Consider the following 19,303-nt stretch of genomic DNA (forward strand, 5'->3'; position numbering starts at 1 on the left):
AACATTACTTGTTAGCAAGTTGCCTTCTTATGAATGTATTGTAATTTCCTTAGTCCTGTGTTGTTGGATCTTTAGGTTGATTGCAGTTTGCAGCCATCATAAACCGTGCTTCAGAAAGCCACACATCTGTGTCTCTGTCATCATTTTCATAGTACACTGGCTTTCCCAGGGTCCCGCTACAGAGCACCTGTGCTTCCCTGAAATGCTGTCCCAATTTACTTTTCCACCGTCTGTATAAGCAGGGATCTTGAGACCAGCATTTCCATGGGGAACAGGAAAACGCAGAAATGTGCATTGTGTCATGGGAAGACCAGTACCGGGAACTTGTAGTATCTCTGTTGAAGAGGTCCAGGGAAATAAAAGAAGAAAGTGACCATAGCTAATACTTAGCTATATTCCAAGTGCTATTCTAATCACTGTTTATGGTTGGCAAGTTTAATTACGTCAATACCCATGCAAAGTAGGCAGCTATTTTCCTCATTTTATAGGTGAGGAAACCAAGGCATGGAGCCCTTTCCATTACCTGCCTTTTACCTGGATGCTCAGTTGCTATGGAGGGCCGGGGGTGGGGGCACCAGGAGAGGGAAGACGGGAGAGCCAAGCCATCAACCCTGGGCATCCATCCTAAAGAGGATGTGTGGAAACAGTGTTTGCCAAGGGGATTGAGTCCATGTTTATGTAGACATTTAAAGCATGCAGCTCTGATGAGAATATTTTTGTTGAAGTATCATTTAGAAATTTTTTTCTCAGCTTTCAGTTTATATTGCAAATGTAAATAAAACTGCAGTGGCGGCTCTTAGAGATAGCCCTCTGTTTAATTTGGAGCTGTGGGGGCTTCCTATGGAGCAGCCTAGGACACTGGAAATTCTTTCCCCTGCGGTGGCTTCACAAGGAAGGTGAGCCCCTCACTCAGAACAGTTGACAGCACTGGCGGGCAACCCCAGCTCCCGGGGGCTGAGCCAGTCTCTAGTGTGTGCAGCTGTTGCCCTAAGTAAATAAATTTGACATGAGATGAAGGGAAAATCTTGCTGTTCTGCTTCTTTGTGCCGAGAGAAATTTGGTCTTTATACTTTGAGAAGTTCTGTATCTTCTTCATTCCTGTTTTCCATCCTAAATACTGTTTCTGGAGACAAAGACTAGGGCCATGCTGTGAGACTTCACATCGCAGAGAGGGACATCTCGTTGGGGAGTATTTCTACCTCTGACTCGAGTGTAGAAAAAGAGAATTCTACTGTATCTTTTATGATGGGAATTTAGTATGTGCTAAATAATCACGTGAGTTATCACAGAAAGAAGTAACCCACTGTTTTGCGTTTTAGTGTTTCTATAGTCTTTAGTTTGATGGTACAAATCCTGAACTGGCCTTTGGCAGTTTCGTACAGCGTGCGTGTGGCACAGAATGAGGCTTGACACAGACTATGTCACTAACTTAAGACAAAATTAAAAAAGAAAATCAACAAAGGAGTGGAAGCTACAGTCAGTTTTTATGTGGATTTCCCCTTTGGTAGAAGAAAATGTTGATTTCTCCGACGTGTTCTGAACAGTGGTTTCAGGTTATCTCGAGTTGTTCTTTTCCTACGGTGATTTTTTTCTTCCCTATTTATGTGTCATTTATGTGGGTTTTGGGCACAGGGAAATTCAACCTAAGACCCTGTAGGGAGTTCATTTGTGGTTTGACTGGTTGAGTTTCCCCGGTCAGAATTCACAGAAGGGCCGAGTGAGTCACAGCCGTGCCCTCACCCAGCCTCTTCCCAACATAAGATTACACTGCGTGCTTTCTTGTAGGAATGCTGCTGATCATTAATTGGAGCTCTTTTAGGCTCATTTCTTGAGACTTCTATTTTTCTAGCTGAGCTCCCAGCACGTGGCCTTGTAAATGTGAAGGGTTGTGGCAGGGTCTCTAGCGGTCTCTGGAGCGGCTGTGTGGGCACCCATGAATGGGCTGCCTTTCTGTCCCACTTTGACTTCCTCTCCCCACCTCAGCTTGGATTTTGGAACGTCAAGCTCATGCTTGGTGTACTCTGAACTGTGCAGTTGACATATTCCGAGGGCCTTTGTCCTGGCCTCTGAGGGTTAACCTTGCTGCTTTATTTATATTCCGAAGCCAGTTGTTATTAATGTTACTTAGTGTTTACCTAGCACCTCTCATTGCTGGTTATTTGTCCCTGCTCTGAATTTCCCCTCTTCTCTCCCCTTCAGAATTTCTCACCAGATTATTTAACCAACAGACTCTGCTGCAGTGCCCTTTTTAGGAGAGGAACTGGAGTTATTGTTAATGTTACAGGAAGAACACATTCTCAAAGGAGAGGGGGTGGTGGGAAACTTTGATTTTCGTAGGGTTTTCAGTTTCCTCTCAAATGGGAGGATGCAGCAGTGCCACTACTTAACTGAACGTCTTGACAGTCTGATGGGGCAGCCCTCAGCCTTCCGGAGCAGCAGTGGGACTGACCTGTCCAATGAGGAAGAAACACCAAACCAGATGGAATGGCCTTTGGGGATGGAAAAACCCCAGTTTACGCTCATCTCTTCTCTCAGCTAACTTTTTTGGAGCCCTGTTCCCAAATTGGCCTGGGCCAGAGCACCATGGAGGGGTATTTGTTTTAAATGAAAGTTTTCCAGGCCCTCCTGGAAATCCTGAAGCATTGAGACCTGCAGTGGGCTCAGGAGTCTGCATTCGTGGGTGACCGAGGGGGCCTCCCCTTCCTGTAGAGTCCACACTGTGGAGAGCATCAGGAAGGGAAAGGCCTGCATCTTGTGCTCAGTGAGCTCGTCTAGTGAGGAAGGCATGTGTGAATCTCTGGACAAGGCAGTGCTGAGCTGTTGTGGACTAGTGGTGCAGGCAAGGGATTATTTCTGACCAAGGGCCGTGAGAAGGTTTCCCATACAGACTGACGTCTGGATTGAGCTTTGAAGAAGAAAGCCAGGACTGGAGGAGATGAGGAGGAGGGAAGAGTGCGAGGTTAATGATAGTGGCTTTCTGTTTGATGTAGGGGAGGCTTCCTGTACTCTCAAGGCACACTTCTTCCCTCTTAGCCTTTAATGCAGTTTCCTGTCTTTCCCTGCATACCTTGTCACCCCAAGAGTAAAGATAGTGATGAATAATTTGTTGTGTAAGATCACAACCCGTACAGAGTTGTTTATACTCTCTTTGAGGAACGTAGGGTGACCCTGTCTGTGTAAGCAGAAATGCCCATGAGTGTGAGTCAGGTGGCAGCAGGCTCCAGGTCTAGCACACCTGAGCAGGCTCTGTGGTGTTGTACTCAGCTCCGAAGGTTTGGCCAGGTTCATTTTTTTTTATTTTAATTTTAATTTTTAAATTTTATTTATTTTTTTGAGATGGAGTTTTGCTCTTGTTGCCCAGGCTGCAGTGCAATGATGCCATCTTGGCTCACTGCAACCTCTGCTTCCCAGGTTCAAGTGATTCTCCTGCCTTACCTTCCCGAGTAGCTGGGATTAAAGGTGCCCGCCACAACACCTAGCTATTTTTTTTAATATTTTTACTAGAGACAGGTTTCACCATGTTGGCCAGGCTGGTTTCAAACTCCTGACCTCAAGTGATCCACCTCAGCCTCCCAAAGTGCTAGGATTACAGGTGTGAGCCATCACGCCTGGCCCTCATTTGGTTTTGAACTTTGTGCAGTCCTGCTCCAAAGTGGCAGTGGGTATGAGGAGGCATCTTCAGAGGAGGCAGCACAGTGCGTGTTTCTGGGGCTAATGGTCTGCTGCTTCTACCTGCAGCCCTGGAGCTTGGAAGTAGGTGTGCAGGAACTGACCCGGTCTGTGCTGATCCTAGCTGGAAACTGCAAAAGATAGTTTGGCCTTAGAATTATGGGACTTTGTGAGAACTGATTTTTAAAAGGTATCTTGTTAAATTACAATTTGTATAACAGAATATTAGTTCACCTTTTATTTTTAGCAGTTTTTCAGCTCAGAATAACTTGTGGGGGTGGGAACAGCGGTCACAGGATTTCCTTTTACTTGGACAGATCCTTTCAGTGAACTTGTATTTTGACAGACCGTCAATAATTTTAAAGATTTGGTGTTTTGTTAGTTCTCTTTACAAAAAGATTATTCTTCCCATAAGCATTGGTTCTATTTCTAAATTAACTCACTGTTTTTCAGACTTGGCTTTCAAATGTGGAAAAAAAAATACATACATATATATGAATGAAGGTCTAGAGTCTCCCAGCCTGCTTCAGGGTGTTGGGGACCCAGGCATCACCTCACTGGGTGACTAGTGCACAGTCAGGATTGATTGAGAACCTCCAGACTGACCTGCTGTGGCTCAAAGGCTTGATCTGCAGCTCTTCCATTACCAGCACTGGGAAAGGGAAAACAGCAGCAGTTCCCTGGTCAGCAGGAGCCCGGAAGGCCCGGGCAGAGGGGCCCCTGCAGGTATTCTTACACATCCATGTGCAAGGGAGGACTCATTTTGGCAGCAGAGCTTTCAGATCCCTGTTCCTCACTCCTGTGGATGGTGGATGTGTTTCCTCACCAGTGGCTAAAAGTAGAATGGCATGACAGGGACTTTGTCTGGAAGAATGGCGTTCCTCCTGTGTGTGTGTGTCTGTTGCTGCCATTCCACAGGGAGAGGTTGGTCCCCGAGGACTTCTCTGCTATGTGCAGATGTTACCTGACTTGGTTCTGTGCTGGAGCACTGTGGGTAGTGACGTTAAAGTGAATGCCTTTCCAGGAGGGGCAGGGGTTGTATGGAATCTGAATTGCTTTGCCATTCATGGCTTTAAAAACCCCCCTCCCTCCCTCCCCATGGTCTCAGGGTCTGGTTTTATGTATACAGGATGCATAAAAACAAAGGAAAGGCTACTTTCTCCCATAGTTCCGTGTCTTTGGTTTTAAGTCATATTTGCCTTACAAACTAAAAAAAAAAAAAAATTCATGCTTAATTCTGTGTCTGAAAAAAAATCAGTCTTCCTTCTGATTTGAATGCTTTATCTGGGACAAATATTTCAGAAAACAATCAACTCAGTAATCGAATTGACTCTGGTTACACGAGAACAGACTCAGCTGACCCAGCACATGTTTTTGTTTCCAGATAGACTTTCTATTTTTGTTTAACATTTTTCTAATTACAAATGTAAATTAGCTTATATAAAGAATAAAATAACTTGATTTCAGTGAAAGATATACTAATACGTTTATTATACAGCATATATCCTAGGAGGTCAGTATTTTTTTAGTGCTTTTTCTGAAGTAACAGGCTTCTGTTTTGTCTCCTTTAGTTGACCAGATATACCATCTGGCATCTCCAGCCTCCCCGCCAAACTACATGTATAATCCTATCAAGACATTAAAGACCAATACGATTGGGACATTAAACATGTTGGGTAAGTTGTCATTTTCTTGTTTTTTGGCTGTTGCTAGGAATATTTTAGATGATTATAAGCATAGGTCATTGAATCTTCTACTAGAGTTTAATCTGAGTGTGTTCCCTCATCCCTTATCGCCCTGCCTGTGGTATTTGGCAGTTTCGCAGTGTTATTTCAGTGTGACTTTATTTGTCATCAGAATATGTCATGGAGGAGATGGTCTAACTTTTCATGCATTGTAGTAATCAGGCTGCAGCACCCTGGTGGAGATCCCCTGGAAGTGACCACAGGGGCTTCATGTGACCTGACCACCCAGCCTGCCTCCCTCCCCTCCTCTGAAACCAGCTGATGAATGCTGAGGATAAGTGGCATGCCTCATGCTGGAAAGAGGCAGTGGTGGCTCTGATCCCGAGGTTGGGTTGGCATGGCCTTACACACAGAGGTGATTCAGTGGCACTCCTTGAAGGAATGGATGGAGACATCTGTATGGGGTGTTATCAAGACTGAGTACCTGCCCTAGATTGGACTTCAGGGTTCGCATTCATAAAAGATGGAAGAAAGAGCATTGGTAAGGGTGGCCATATGTGTATATTCACAAATGACATGCCCTTAGATTTATAGCACTGGGTAATGTGCACATATTAATGTTTAAAATTAGAGGTATGCTTAAATTTGGCACAGTTTTTTCAAAAAACTCTAGGGGTTTTGTTTATTTGCAAAGTGGAAGAAAGGTACCACTTTTAAAAATGGCAAGTAAATGATGGATTTAAGTATAGGAACATTTAGTACAGGTTCTGCAAATAGACTTGGGAAATACAGCACTAAATTTTAATTTGAACAAAGCATGGAGTCAAGAGAATGAAAGGACAGCCAGAGATTGGTTTATCTCTTAGATGCAATATTTTAGGGGGTGGTACTAGTCAAGGTTCTACGGAAGAACAGAACCAATAGGATGTGTAGAGATTTAGAGAAAGAGATTTGTTATGAGGGATTGGCCCACATGATTATGGAGGTCGAGAAGTCCCACCGTCTGCCTTCTGCAAGCAAGAAAGAGAACCAAGAAAGCCAGGGGTGTAGTTCAAAGGCCTGAGAACCGGAGAGCCGAGGGCAGATCGATGTTCTATGTAAGCAGTCGGCCTTCCTCCATCTTTGTGTTCTAGTCAAGCCTGTAAGGGACTGGATGATACATCCACATTGGGGAGGGCCATCTGTTCTACCTAGTCTACAGATTCAAATGCTCCTCTCTTCCAGAAACACCCTCACAGACGCCCCTGGACATAATATTCAACCAGATACCTGGGCATCCTGTGGCCTAAGTTGACACATAAAATGAACCATCACAAGGGTCAAGTTGTTTGGAGTAAACAACTTCTTCCTATCTGGAAAGAGCTTTATCTTCTTTGTTACCGTCTCCTGCTCTGGTCACCAGACAGAACAGGGTGCTGCTGCTTCTGCTTAGAGGTGTGCGTGGTGCCCTCTTCTTGCCATCACAAGCACCTACCCCTCCCTACACTCTCTTTGCCCCACCCCCCTCCATCATACCAGAACTAGACCACAGAGGAAAAGCCCATCATGTACTTGGTATTTAGAGAGATTCCATTTATTCTTCCTACTCGGGGGATGCAGTCACTGTGCCCGTGGGTCCTGTCACTGTGGGGCAGATTCAGATGGGGTTACCCTCAGGCTCTTCTGCACTTGGCGCCCCATGGGGGTTGGGGGCTGCTGAATGGGCACAAGCGTTGGTGATACCTAGTAGGAAAGGAAAGGCTCCCAAAGAGAGGCCTCAGCAAAATGCTATTAGAGTTAAAGGCAAAAGTGATTCGAGCTAGGGCTTGAGCTATGACTGAGATTGAATGTGGAGGCCTTGCAGGAATGGTAAAGAGTCTTCCAGGAGAGATACAAAAGGCAAAGAAACCCAAATTGGACTTTGTATTCTGAATCGAGAGGAGCCGTCATTAGCCATCTTGCACTTGAGACAAGATGCCATGAACTTTGCCTGGCTTCTTCCTGGTGAGGCCCTTTCCTCTATGTAACTTGCCCACCTCCCAGACCCTGTGCTAGAGTTCTTTCTCTGATGAAAGTTTTTCGTAACCCCCAGACACTACAGCAGCAGGATAGCTCCCTTGGCTTCACTCCCTGACAGTTGTCTCTGTAGATCCTGCGTAAGTCATTCCATGAAAGTGATACAGAAATAGTCTTAGTTTCAAAATCTTTTAACTCAGTTGTTTTTGAAATATAACACATTGCATTTGTGATGTGTGTTTATGACCAAAGTTCAGAGAAAACTATAAACTAGAAAGAACTCAGGTAGGGGGGAATATAAAATGTATAGTTACTCTGGAAAACAGTTTGATGCTTTCTTAAAAAACTAAATATGCACCTAACATAAGACTCAGTAATTGTATTCTTGGGCATTTCTCCCAGAGAAATGAAAACTTATGTTCACATGAAAACCTGTATGAATGTTCATAGCCGCTTTACTTGTAGAGGTCAAAAACGAGAAGCAACTAGAATGTCCTATCATAGGTGAATGATTAACGGCAGTGCATACATATATCCCCTGGAATTCTACACAGCAATAGATTAGGAAGGAACTTTGATACACACTGCAGCTTGGATAGGTTTTGAGGGAAATATGCTCCGTGAAAAAATTCAGTCCTAAGAGGCCATGTTCCATTTGTGTATCATCGTCGAAATGACGCAATTATAGACATGGAGAATTGGTTAGTGGTTGCCAGGGATCAGCAGGTGGGAGGGAGCGAGGAGAGGCTATAGAAGGGCCATGTGAGGGAACCTGGTGGAGATGGAAATGCTCTATCACTTTTATCAATGGAATGTCCGTTTCAGTGGAAATAGTCACCGATCATATCAATGTCAATGTCCTGATTGTGACACAATCTAGTTTTACAAATTTTAGCATTGGGGGAATCTGGGTAAAAGATACATAAGGTCCCTATACTACTTTGTACAATTGAATTTGAATGTACAAATATCTCAAAAAGTTTAATCAGGAAGAAAAAGATCTCAGCGTCCTTCATTTTGAAGCTACTACATTGTCGGACACACTAGAATCCTTCCACCCCACCCAGCCTCGCCCAGAAGCGCACATAGGTTGCATGCGCCTGGCTCGTCTCACCCTCCTAGCAGTGCTTTGTGGGCATGTGTTGGCCCCTGCTCTTTGTGGGGGGCAGAGCTGAGGGGTGTCCAGCACAGCCCCCGTCTAGTGTAGTGGCGATTGGGGGTGGGGTATGTTGCCTGTCTTAAGTACAGGGTTAGTGAAGGTTAGGGGGGTTCTTGGAGCCTGTAATGAACCACTGTACACAGGGACTCTGTGAATGAGTTTGGAAGACTTTCCATACTTACTTGACCACCATAGATAATGATGTTCTAGTCAGTTACATGTGAGTGATCAGTCCAGGAAAGGGGTTCAGAGCAGGATTGAGGAATGTGACAGTTGCTTTGGAGAAGGTGCTATGTAAGCTGAACCACAAAGGAGAAAGAAGAATGAGTGGAGAGTTACCCAGACAGGGTGGCATGGGCAGTTAGAAGAGCCCAGGGACGTGTTCAGGAAGTGGCAGGTGGACCATTGTGGAAGTTAAGGAGAGAAGGGCCTTGCCTTCTGTCAACCAAGGGAAAGTTACCCAGTAAAATATAGGGTAATATTTGGGGGCAGAGGAGTCTTCACGAAACTTCTCAAATCACACTTTATCAAACTTACAGATTCTGCATTTGGACCTGCTTATGACAAGTATTCAACAAAATACTGGCCTTCTGAGAATCCATTTAGGTTTTTCTTACTTCATTTGTTTTATTTATTTTGGTGCCAAAGCAGATGCAGTAAGGGTAGATAATTGGATAGATAATTAAATGTCTTTAATACTAAAACAGTGCTTAAATTGGCCAGCAAAAAATGTGCCTGCACATGTAAATTGAGTCTCTTATCATGTCTTTGCTTTCTATAGGGCTGGCAAAACGAGTCGGTGCCCGTCTGCTCCTGGCCTCCACGTCGGAGGTGTATGGAGGTAAGTAGGAGGCTCTCTCAGGGGATGCTCACTGTAGCGCTTGGACTGTTTTCATCCTGTCTCAGAAGAGTCCAGGGTTCTTTTCTGAGGAGGCCCAGCCTGCCCATGCTCCTCCTGTTGCAAGAGGCTACCTGTCAGCCTCCTGGGTCGCCAAGCTCCTCCTCCTGGTGGGACAACCTCTCTTGTTTAATCACACATCACTGGAGGACTGTACCCTGTCACCTGGCCAATAAAGACCCACCATTTATGATTCCACAGAAGTGTTTCTGCCATTCTGCTCTGAAAACATCCCAGAAATCACACTATCTTTTTACCTGTTTGGCTAGCACATGCCATTCTTCTATATGAGTCATGCATGCTGCATGCCTGACCTCCCAAGAGCTCGTGGGCTGGCCTTTAAAGCTTGCTGGGAGAAGAGACACATGCTGACTGTCTCCCCTGTTGTATAACGAGTTCTGGAAGTACCTTAAGCAGGTAGTGTCAGAACACCCATGAGCTTGTTTTACCAAGCTACAGCCTTCTTCTCCTTCACTGCCTGGGAAGGAGTTGAGGAGTGGGGACCAGGGGCTATATTTTCAATGTGTGTTTATTTCTCTTCAGCCCCAAACCAGCTGGGTGTGCAAGGTTTAGGAGAACTGCTTAGCTGATGCAGCAGAAGCCAGGTTTTAGTATGATGTAATTTTTCTATTTTATGTTATTATTGTGGACAAGAGAAGGAAGTAAGAGGGTAAAATCAGAAGAGACTTTTTTTTTAATTAACGAAACTGAATGAAAAAAATCATAGCAACAGAGAAATTCTTCTAAATGCAGTGATATTCTTTGTAATCTCTATGAAAAGGTAGTTCATTGTCTACTTTTTTGAAGTCCTGGGCAGTTATTAATAATAGAGCAGAGTGTGCCCCTCCCTACCTATGGGGTATGGTATCTGTCCAGAGGGGAACGGTGACATCTTTCCCACAGCCACCCTGCTTCCCCCACTCGTCTCATTTATTATCTGCATGTCTGACAGGAGCCTGTGTTCCTTAGGCTTCCTAAATAATTGGAGAGTGTAATTTATGGAAGTCACCTGGTGCTCTCCTCTGACCTTGAATAACCAAAGTAAACTTTTGTGGAGTATTTGCTTAGTGTCTTAGCCTCGCAGAATGCCGGAAAGGGGAGATGATTGGAAATTATTTTTGACTCTAGATCTTTACTTTTGTATTAACAATGTAAGTTTTGCCCTGTTTTTTTCCATGGTGATTTTGTGAGGGGACTTATTTAGAAGCTTGGCGTCCTGGGCATTTCAGTCCAGATGGTGCCAGTCCAGGGACAGATGGGCATACCCAGCCTTTTCTTTCTTGTCCTTTGTCAAATTTATGACCATCTTTTTTGGAGTGTAGCTTGCCCAGCTCTTGTCAAAGATCCCCAGAAAAAGGTCTGATATCAATCATCTGGTACATTCTGTGAATTTAAGTCAATGGTTCCTTTCTCTCAGGAAGTATTTTCCTTAGAACTTTTCTCTCACTGACTAGTGAGAAGTTTGCCCTTCGAAAGGGAATTTTAAACCACAGCAGCAGATACATAGACCTTTCTTTGCAGCACACTTCTGCATTGCTGCGGAGGCTGTGCTGACCCAGAGGGATCGGCTGAGCAGACATGTGGCAGGATACCTGTCTGTTTACTTCCCTGCACCTGCTCAGGTCCACTGAGTCCCAAGTCAGACTTCAGGGGTAAGATAAACAAGATGGGAATTTATAACAATGCATCTTTTTGTCCAGATTTCGTGGCAAAGACTTATACATTTTATATCATAGTTGTACTCAAGTATGTATAAAATTCTTGGTGTACTAAATAAATTAGGTGTATATTCACATTCCAGAAATATACCTGTGTGAATAAAAGAATTTGTCACTTGTTTTCTTCCAATAGTCTCTTCCCCTGGTATGTCTTAAAGTGTGATTGATTTATACACTAGAGAAACAGGAATTGGGAGTGTAAAATGAGGGCTAGAAGAACAGGCACGTATTTGCCAGGGGTCACCCGGTCCCTCCACCTGCCCTACAGGAGCCTCCACGTTGTCTCGTCACGGGTCCCAGATTTGTTCTGCTGATGGCACATGTCAAAGTCATCATGTTCCAGAGATGCTGCATTTTTCTTTTTTTTTCCAATAAATACATGTTTTGCTCCAGTTATCAATTTTATAAATATAAAACAAAACCATGTATCTCTTCACATAGATTTCATTTAATTGTAATTTGGGTAGCACTGTAAAAGTTAAGAACAATTTATAGAAGAGAGGGAAGACTTAAAATTGGGAGACCTGATGTTTTTTTTTTTCCCTGTAAGTAAAATGTTGTCATTGCTTAATATCATGTCCTACTGGAACTTAGAGAATGGACTGGAAACCTGAGGTTGCCTCTTTAATACATCTCTCCATCTCTAAATGTGTCTTTCCGAAGTTCCCTTTTGCATCATAAATATGCATTATTGATATGAACTGGAAAAAGAAAAGATGAAAACAGTCTCACTTTTCTCCCATCGTAGATCCTGAAGTCCACCCTCAAAGTGAGGATTACTGGGGCCACGTGAATCCAATAGGACCTCGGGCCTGCTACGATGAAGGCAAACGTGTTGCAGAGACCATGTGCTATGCCTACATGAAGCAGGTATTTCACCAGGGTCTGGGCTTGCGGTTTAGGCATGCTGAGCGCCCTGACCTCAGATGTAAAGTGCTGTAAAGGAATGAATGCCATGACTGATTTTGTCTGGGGATAGGTGTTTGGGAAGCTCAGTTTCCCAGTATTATAAATTAATGGTATTATCAACAGCTTTTTCCATGTATCTCCTTATTTTAAAAATGATTTCCTAGAGATCAGTTCTTGGGTTTGGAATACTATTTTATGGCTATGACCAGAATGCTTCTTCATTGCCAGTTGCTCACCAGCAGCTAAGAAGTACCTCTTTTCCTGAAGCCTCCAAATCAATGGATCTTCTTTTTTTACTTTTCTATCAATTAAGTATAAAAATGGATGCGTTATTGCTATAATTTGAACCTCTTTAGGAATTGTTATTGATATTTAGTTACTGTTATTTCATGCTTTCTTCATTAGTCATTGTTGTGCTGACGATATTTTATGTCACAGATTTGGTCACCCGCATGTTATAGCAGAAATTGCTCACAGACCAAGAGGTCAAGGTTGCCACACTGGCCATACTGCCGTGTGACTCCAAGATTTAAGCCGTCATTCTCTCAGTTCTTACCTCTGACACAGGGTTTGTGAAGCCTGCCCTGCCCATCTCAGGGTGGTGCAGGAGCCAATGAACTGTGCAGAGAAGGCGGAGGCCTGGGCACAGGATATCCCACTCATGTTCTCACTGAGTGTGTCCTTGGGCTTGGGTCTGAATTTTCACATCCTCATGAAAATGCCCTCTGGTATAGTGGGACATGCAGGTAAATCAACGTGGCTGTGGAACATTGGTCCAGGACAGGCTGTTGGTAGATGCAGTGTCTGTTTCTGGGAGCAATGCTGTCAGGCCCAGGATCCAGTCTGCAAGTGAGCTTGGGGAACTGTCGGCTGTGTGCTCTGTAGGAGGAGAAAGTGTCGTCAGCATGGCCAGCATCCAGGAGTTTTCCTGACCGTCTGTCTCAGGCTCTGGCAGAGCCCCAGTCAAGCATGTGCCAAGGGCCAGGTCACCTGCTCCTGACCTCGGGATGAGAGTTTAATCGCCTTCCCTCCCCGTGGTACCACAGAGGACAGGGCAATGTAAAGCCAGGTAGGCTCTCTGAGGGGTAGGAGAGAATGTCGAGGACTCTCTCATCATGTGTTTAATGAAATGCCAGCATTAAAGATCCATAAATTAACCTTATGCTATTGTTGATATTTAAACTTTTCTGCCTTATTTCTTGGCCAGAAGCAGAACTAATTGCCTTCTAAACTACTTCAGTCTGTTGGCTTACGTTATCCACTTCCTCTATGAAATGCCGATCAGTTTTAGTAGGCACGTACTTTCATCATTTTGGGGCCCAGAATATCTTGATTCAAAAGTTTCAGATGATCTCCCAGACACATAGGACCACTCTGTGTGCATGGGTACTTAGGAGTACTGAGGCACATTGTTGCATTTTATTCTAGAATATGTTCCAGGAGTGATATGATTCTCAACTGTTTTCTTTTGTTTTCAGTCCTATAATTGTATTTCTTACCTAGTGAATTTTCATATAGGTAAAGCTGGTGGACAAATGGGACATTTTGATTGAGCTTTTAGTTTTAATTAAATGATTATTCGGCTAATGTAGTTGATAAATTTATGGGTATACATATTACCTTAAGTATATGCTTGCGATAATTATGGTATTTGATAATAATAGAGGCAGCATTTCTTGAGCACTGACTGTATGTCAGGTACTGTTCTAGGGGCCTGGACTCCAGCCAGGGTCTGCATTTCACACAAATGCTAACATTGGATCCGTTCCTGTCATCTGTGCCTGGGGGTTCAGGAAGGTAGCACTTAGTAACTCTGGAACATCAGCATTTAAATTCCTGCTCACATAGGTCTCGGGAGCTTAATGGCATGGGCAGCGTTGCCCTGAAAACCGTGAGTAATATACCTGTTAGAAGCCCCCCGTGTGGTCAGCTGGTTCCTCCTGCTTAAGGTAGCACCCCTGACATGAACCCTGTCGGGAGGGTGTCCCTGTCACTCCCTTGGCATGATACGCCTTCTATGGAGTCACCAGGCATGTGCCTCCCACCTTGGAGTCCCTAACAGACAGTTGCAGAATGGCTGCAAGAGTCACTTCTGTGGCCAGGTTCACAGTGTACTTCACACAGGGGTGCCGTGGGTTCTTCATGTGGGAACCACGCTTGCTGCTTTCCGTCACACTGGGAGGCTTGAGAATTGGCCCATGGAAGACAGGTGCAGCACTTTCTAGGAAGGAGAGTGTGGAACTTGGGCTCTTGGCCAACAGGTCAGTAAACTGTAGTTTCATTGGGGCTCACACTCTACTTAGCACATGTGCTGAGGGTTTGCATCTGCCCAGGTGAGAAATGGCACCGAGGAAGGTCCACCTCTGGTGGCACATTGAGGGGGGCATGTAAGCAGGTGTGATGTTGCCACCCTTCACCATGGACCCTACCCGTTCCCACTGTGCAGTCATTATGTCAGGGAGTGACCGTGCCCTTGACCCTAGGGGTGCTGGGGCCCTGTCCAATTCTGGTGGCTGTGAGGCAGACAGGAGGAAGTTGTAGTTTCCTGATGAGGCAGGAATGACGTGACCAAGAGCAGTGAGCCTGTGAGGGTCACTGTGGTATTGCCTGAGTTCCAGGAGGCCTGTGAAGAAGGTGCAGTGTGTTCTTCCCACCTTCCATCCTGTTATTCATGTTGTAAATATTGTGCTCCCTTGTAGGATGAGCCATGGGTCCAAGGCCACAAGCCCCCCTGGGCCCTAAGATTGGTACCCGAATAATTACTCCCACTTTTGTCTGAATGGGTGCTGAGGAGGGAGGAAAATGTTGCCTTTCCTCTCTGCGCATAGGAGCAGACACCTCACAGCTGAGACAGGTTTCAGTTCCTGCTATGGCAGTATATTTTGCCAGGTATAGAAAAATAAGAAAATACTGATTAAGCAAGAAAAAAGAAAAATTGCTATGCATAATCCCATCTAGAGACAAACATAAGGGGGAAAAGTAAAATAAAACAAACACCACTATATAAAGATTGTGAGAGATATAAAACGTTGAAATGAAGACGTTGAGATGATTCTTTAACTCAGGATTTTGTGACAGCTGGCAGCAAGGGTGGGTCCAAGCACCTCCTGCCACACTGGGTCTGCCCTCTACCTGTGGCCTGATCGCGGGCAAATCACTGGACCTCTTTGGGGCAACAACTCCAAAGTGATTGTTGTTTTCTGGGACTATGACTGTGTTCTGAGCACAGCGGCCTGCAGGATGTTGTGCCTTTCTGGATGTGCCAGTGTCTGGAGGTGACATTGTTTGAGGATGCTCTGCGTGCCTGCCGTGGGTGTTGTGAGAGAGCAGGAACTGGGGGGCTGGAATGCCTGCCGCGTGCTCAGCCTCTGTTAGGGCTCGGTCCGTTTAATCTCAGTTAATTCCCCGCAGCCCCCTCAGGTGGGAGCGGTCAGCCCATCTCACAGATGGGAGGATGGGCTCCAAAACTGGTTTCCAGGTTCCTAGCCCATAAGTGGGGCTGGAACCCTCAGCTGGCTACCTGTGGGGCCTGCTCCTCCCCACACTCCCTGGCTGTCCCTGCAGGCTGAAGCAGGTAAAGAAGCGTGAGTGAGCAAGAGGAGACCACGCAGCTCCAAGTCCAAAGGCGCCAAGGCTCCTTTGCAGCTCTCACAGTTGTGGGACACTGCCCAGAACGAGTAGTTCACGCACCTGTGGTAGCGTCACCCCTGCACCTCTCAGCTGAGAGATTCAGCAACAGGAGCTGCACTGTGACCTTGTCAGTTTATAGTTCTAAACATGTGATCTTTTGAGATAGTTTGGGGAGAAAATTTAAAACTTTGTGTATTATATGCTATCTGAAGACAAATGAAAAATCAAGGAGGATGAACCAGGTGGAATAGTACATCTGGCATATTTTTAATTCATTATTTTAACAATTTTAATTAATTTCTTATACATAATAACATATCCCCTTTTAAGTATGAATTGTGATTTTATTGTCAAGATCCTGTGTAGTATGTGGATATGTCTTACTCTGAATAATATGTAAAGATTTAAAATATAAACAAGATAGAGGTAGGAATAATTTTTTTAAAGAAAAATTTCTCTTTTCCTAAGGATTCTCTTCTGAGTTTCTTTTAATGAATGAACTGTCCTAATGTATTCAAAATAGAATTTTACTTTCCAGAAAAATGTACCACACATCCCTTAGAAAAAGAGAAGCTCCTTGGAATCTTTTTTCGTGGGATGGAGTGAGACGGAGGTTGAGATCAAAGGGCAGAGTCTCTCCCGAATAGTTAGAACTTGCCAGGGAGGAATTAAATTGTCACCTCTGCGTGCATTTGGACTCAGTGGCTTGATAAGTATGGGGGCCTCCCCTGTAGGCTGCGGTCAGTGCTTAGTGTGCATTTGAGTTCGCCCTCTCATGAGTCTGACTCTGAGGTCTGTGGCTCACCCACTGAGCTGGATCTGCAAAACAGGCCACCATTCATAAAACCAGCAAATGGCAGAGTGGAAAGAAAGCAAACTCAGAAATCACCTAGTCTAATGGCCCTGAAGGTATGGTTTTCTTTTAGTTCCTGGCATCAAAGTACTTTTGAAAAAGTCAGAGTTGGTATATATATTCTACCTGAGTCGAAAAAAAAAAAAAAAAAAGCAGCCAAACCAGGTTCAGTGTTCCACGGGTAGGACTCACACCCCAGGAGGCCTGTCCTGTCCTCTGGACCTGCCCAGTAGCAGCTTGGCTTCCTGGCCCTGTGACTCACTCACTGGGTGCCTGCTGGCCGCATCCCACGTGTCCCACCTAGACACTGGCAGAGTGATATCCACCCCTCCTGGCCTGCTGCAGAGCAAACCTCAGGGAAGGTCAGCTGATTGTTGATGCTGAAGCAGGAGTGCTGAGGAAGATGGCCAAACAGACGCAGGCACACCCCTCCTGGACCCCTTTCCTCAGCTAACCCCTCGAGTCAACTTGAACCTTTTAGCACCTTTGAGAATCGTGCTTCAGCACAGTGAGCTGTGCATTCTGCAGTGGCCTTAGTCTTATCCACAGGTAGGGAGCAGAACCCGTCGAGATGTATGCATGACAGGCCCTAGGGGAGTTAGGGGGTTCGGCCCTCACAGCCTGGCCCTGTTGCTTTAGGGATGTGCATGTACTTCTCTGAGAGAAGCATCAGAGAGAGCCTGGGCTGCTGTATGTCGGTGCACTTCCTGGCATTTCTCCATCCCGTTCCCTACAGGTGAATATGCCCAGGCACCTCCTTCAGGACCTGCTCCCTCTATGCAGGGCTCTGTTCCACCTTCTATCAATAGTACCTTCTGTCAGCGAATATAGTGATCATGTTACAGTGTTCAGTGGCTTGATATAGCACAGTAAGTCATCACTTAACAGCATCAGCAGGTTCTTGGAAACTGCTACTTTAAGCAGAAGGACATAGAACAAAATCAGCAGTACCACAGGCTAACTGCTATAAACAAGAGTTAAGTTCCCAGGCATATTTCTGATCACAAAAACATCACCAAAATTCTAAATAAAGACTAAAACACTTCTAATATTAAGGATTTGAAATAAATGTGAGCTGTCCACCTAAGGAAGATTAATAAAAACAAGATAATTATTTACAGGCTCTCAGGTGGCCAGAGCCTATTGCAGCAGCTCCAGGTTCCAGGCAGGAGCCTGCCCTGGACAGTATGCCACCCTCTCACAGGGTGCACTCAACTCACACTGTGACCACTGGAACAGCCCACTTGTCTGACATGCACAGCTTTGGGATGTGAGAGGAAACCAGAATACCCGGAGAAAACCCACGCAGATGTGGGGAGAGGAGAACCTGCCAGCTGCATGCAGACAGTAGTCCCAGCCAGGAGGTGATTTTTTTTCTCATCCGTATTATCATGAAATGATATTATTTGGGGACCTGTTGTACTCTCCACTGAATGATTGCATTTTAAAAGAAATTTTGAGGGAGAACCCATGTGTCGTGAGCAGGGCAAGGTCAGACATAACCAAGTCCATGAATGTTTGTGTCTTTCCACAAGGTCAGGCTTTTATCGACACTATTTCCATCATAAAATCCATGTGCTCCATGCAGTTTCCAAGGAGGGACTTCTTAGTACTCTCCATTCACTCGGTAATCAGAGCTGTGGTCACACAGGCTTAAGCCACCCTACAGGTCAGTCAGTACTGCAAACCATACCTAGTAGTATACTTAATATATAAATGTTTAGATTAAGCATTCCACATCAAACAGAGTAACATTTAACATCAAGAGATAAGGGGAGAGGAAAAGGTGTTCATTAACCAGTCCAAGGACAGTGACATGGACAAAGAGAGAGTCCTGGGCTTATCTGGATGCGCAGCATCATCTTGCATGGAAGAGCCCTTGATTTGGGCAGTCTTTGGCGGCAGATGCTGGGTGCTGATCGTGAGTGACAGCAAGACGGAGTCTGTCAAGATGGCCATCTCGAGGTGTAGAAGTCCTGCTCTTGAAGTTACGGTCCTTGAGCCCTTTGGTGAGGACTGACAGTAAAGGGTTATGTATGCCCTTAATCTGGTTGGGTGTTGTCTCTGTTGATTACGCAAACATCTGGACCGCGTTGGCTGGGTGCCTTTTGAAATGTGAAATGGAGTCATTTTCTAAGATAAAATCACTTATGTCAGAGGTGCTCTGTACACTGTGTAATCCCTGCTGGTAACATTTCTGTCCTTGGGAGATACCTGGGGAGGGAGGAATCCCTGTACCTTCATTATTCCTTTTGGATCACCTCTTTTGCCTGTCAGGCCTGCTGTTAGTTGGCTCCATGTCTCAGGACCTGCATACCCAAGCCCTCACCCCTCTCTCAGCTGCTACGAATGAGGCAAGGAGGCGTTTGATGCCAGCTTACACTGTTCCAGCCTAGTTGGTGTTTCCAAAGGGCCTTTGGGAGGCTCAGCCTGTCCCTTGTATTCCTAGTGTCCTGGTGGCAATGTTTGTGAGCTATTCCACACGTGGTCACCATCACTTCAAGGTAAATTAGTGTCATCAGAAAACTGGGGACAGAGGTCAAGGGCAATTACTGGATTGAGAACCATCCCTTGGAGGTATATAATAATGATGGCAGTTTTCAAAACAGTTTCAGTGTTTTAACCCCTGTGTTGTAGGTAGAATGGATATTATTGTCCTCATCTCAAAGATTAGGATCTTAAATCTTAGAAAGTGACTTCCTTGGGATAATGAATCCCAGGATGAGACTAGGCCATCCAGACATTGCAGCCTCCACCCTGTGCAGGTCCCTCAGCATCCATCCTCTC

The 19,303-nt window shown here is 45.1% G+C and overlaps 1 protein-coding gene across 3 annotated transcripts in view; it reads left to right on the forward strand.

Annotated features, from left to right (window-relative positions):
* Positions 1 to 19,303, forward strand: part of UXS1 (UDP-glucuronate decarboxylase 1) — a 95,269-nt gene that overhangs the window by 53,787 nt on the left and 22,179 nt on the right. For 2 of the 3 annotated variants that reach the window (XM_012495724.2, XM_012495723.2), the window contains exons 7-9: positions 5,241 to 5,345; positions 9,290 to 9,349; positions 11,873 to 11,994. In XM_012495724.2, coding sequence (XP_012351178.2) covers positions 5,241 to 5,345; positions 9,290 to 9,349; positions 11,873 to 11,994 — 287 coding nt within the window. Of the gene's footprint in view, positions 1 to 2,250; positions 2,955 to 5,240; positions 5,346 to 9,289; positions 9,350 to 11,872; positions 11,995 to 19,303 lie in introns of those variants that run through there. The other variant, XM_003277436.3, reaches the window with a different exon arrangement.

This window comes from Nomascus leucogenys, chromosome 14 (assembly GCF_006542625.1).
Source record: "Nomascus leucogenys isolate Asia chromosome 14, Asia_NLE_v1, whole genome shotgun sequence".
Classification (NCBI taxonomy): domain Eukaryota; kingdom Metazoa; phylum Chordata; class Mammalia; order Primates; family Hylobatidae; genus Nomascus; species Nomascus leucogenys.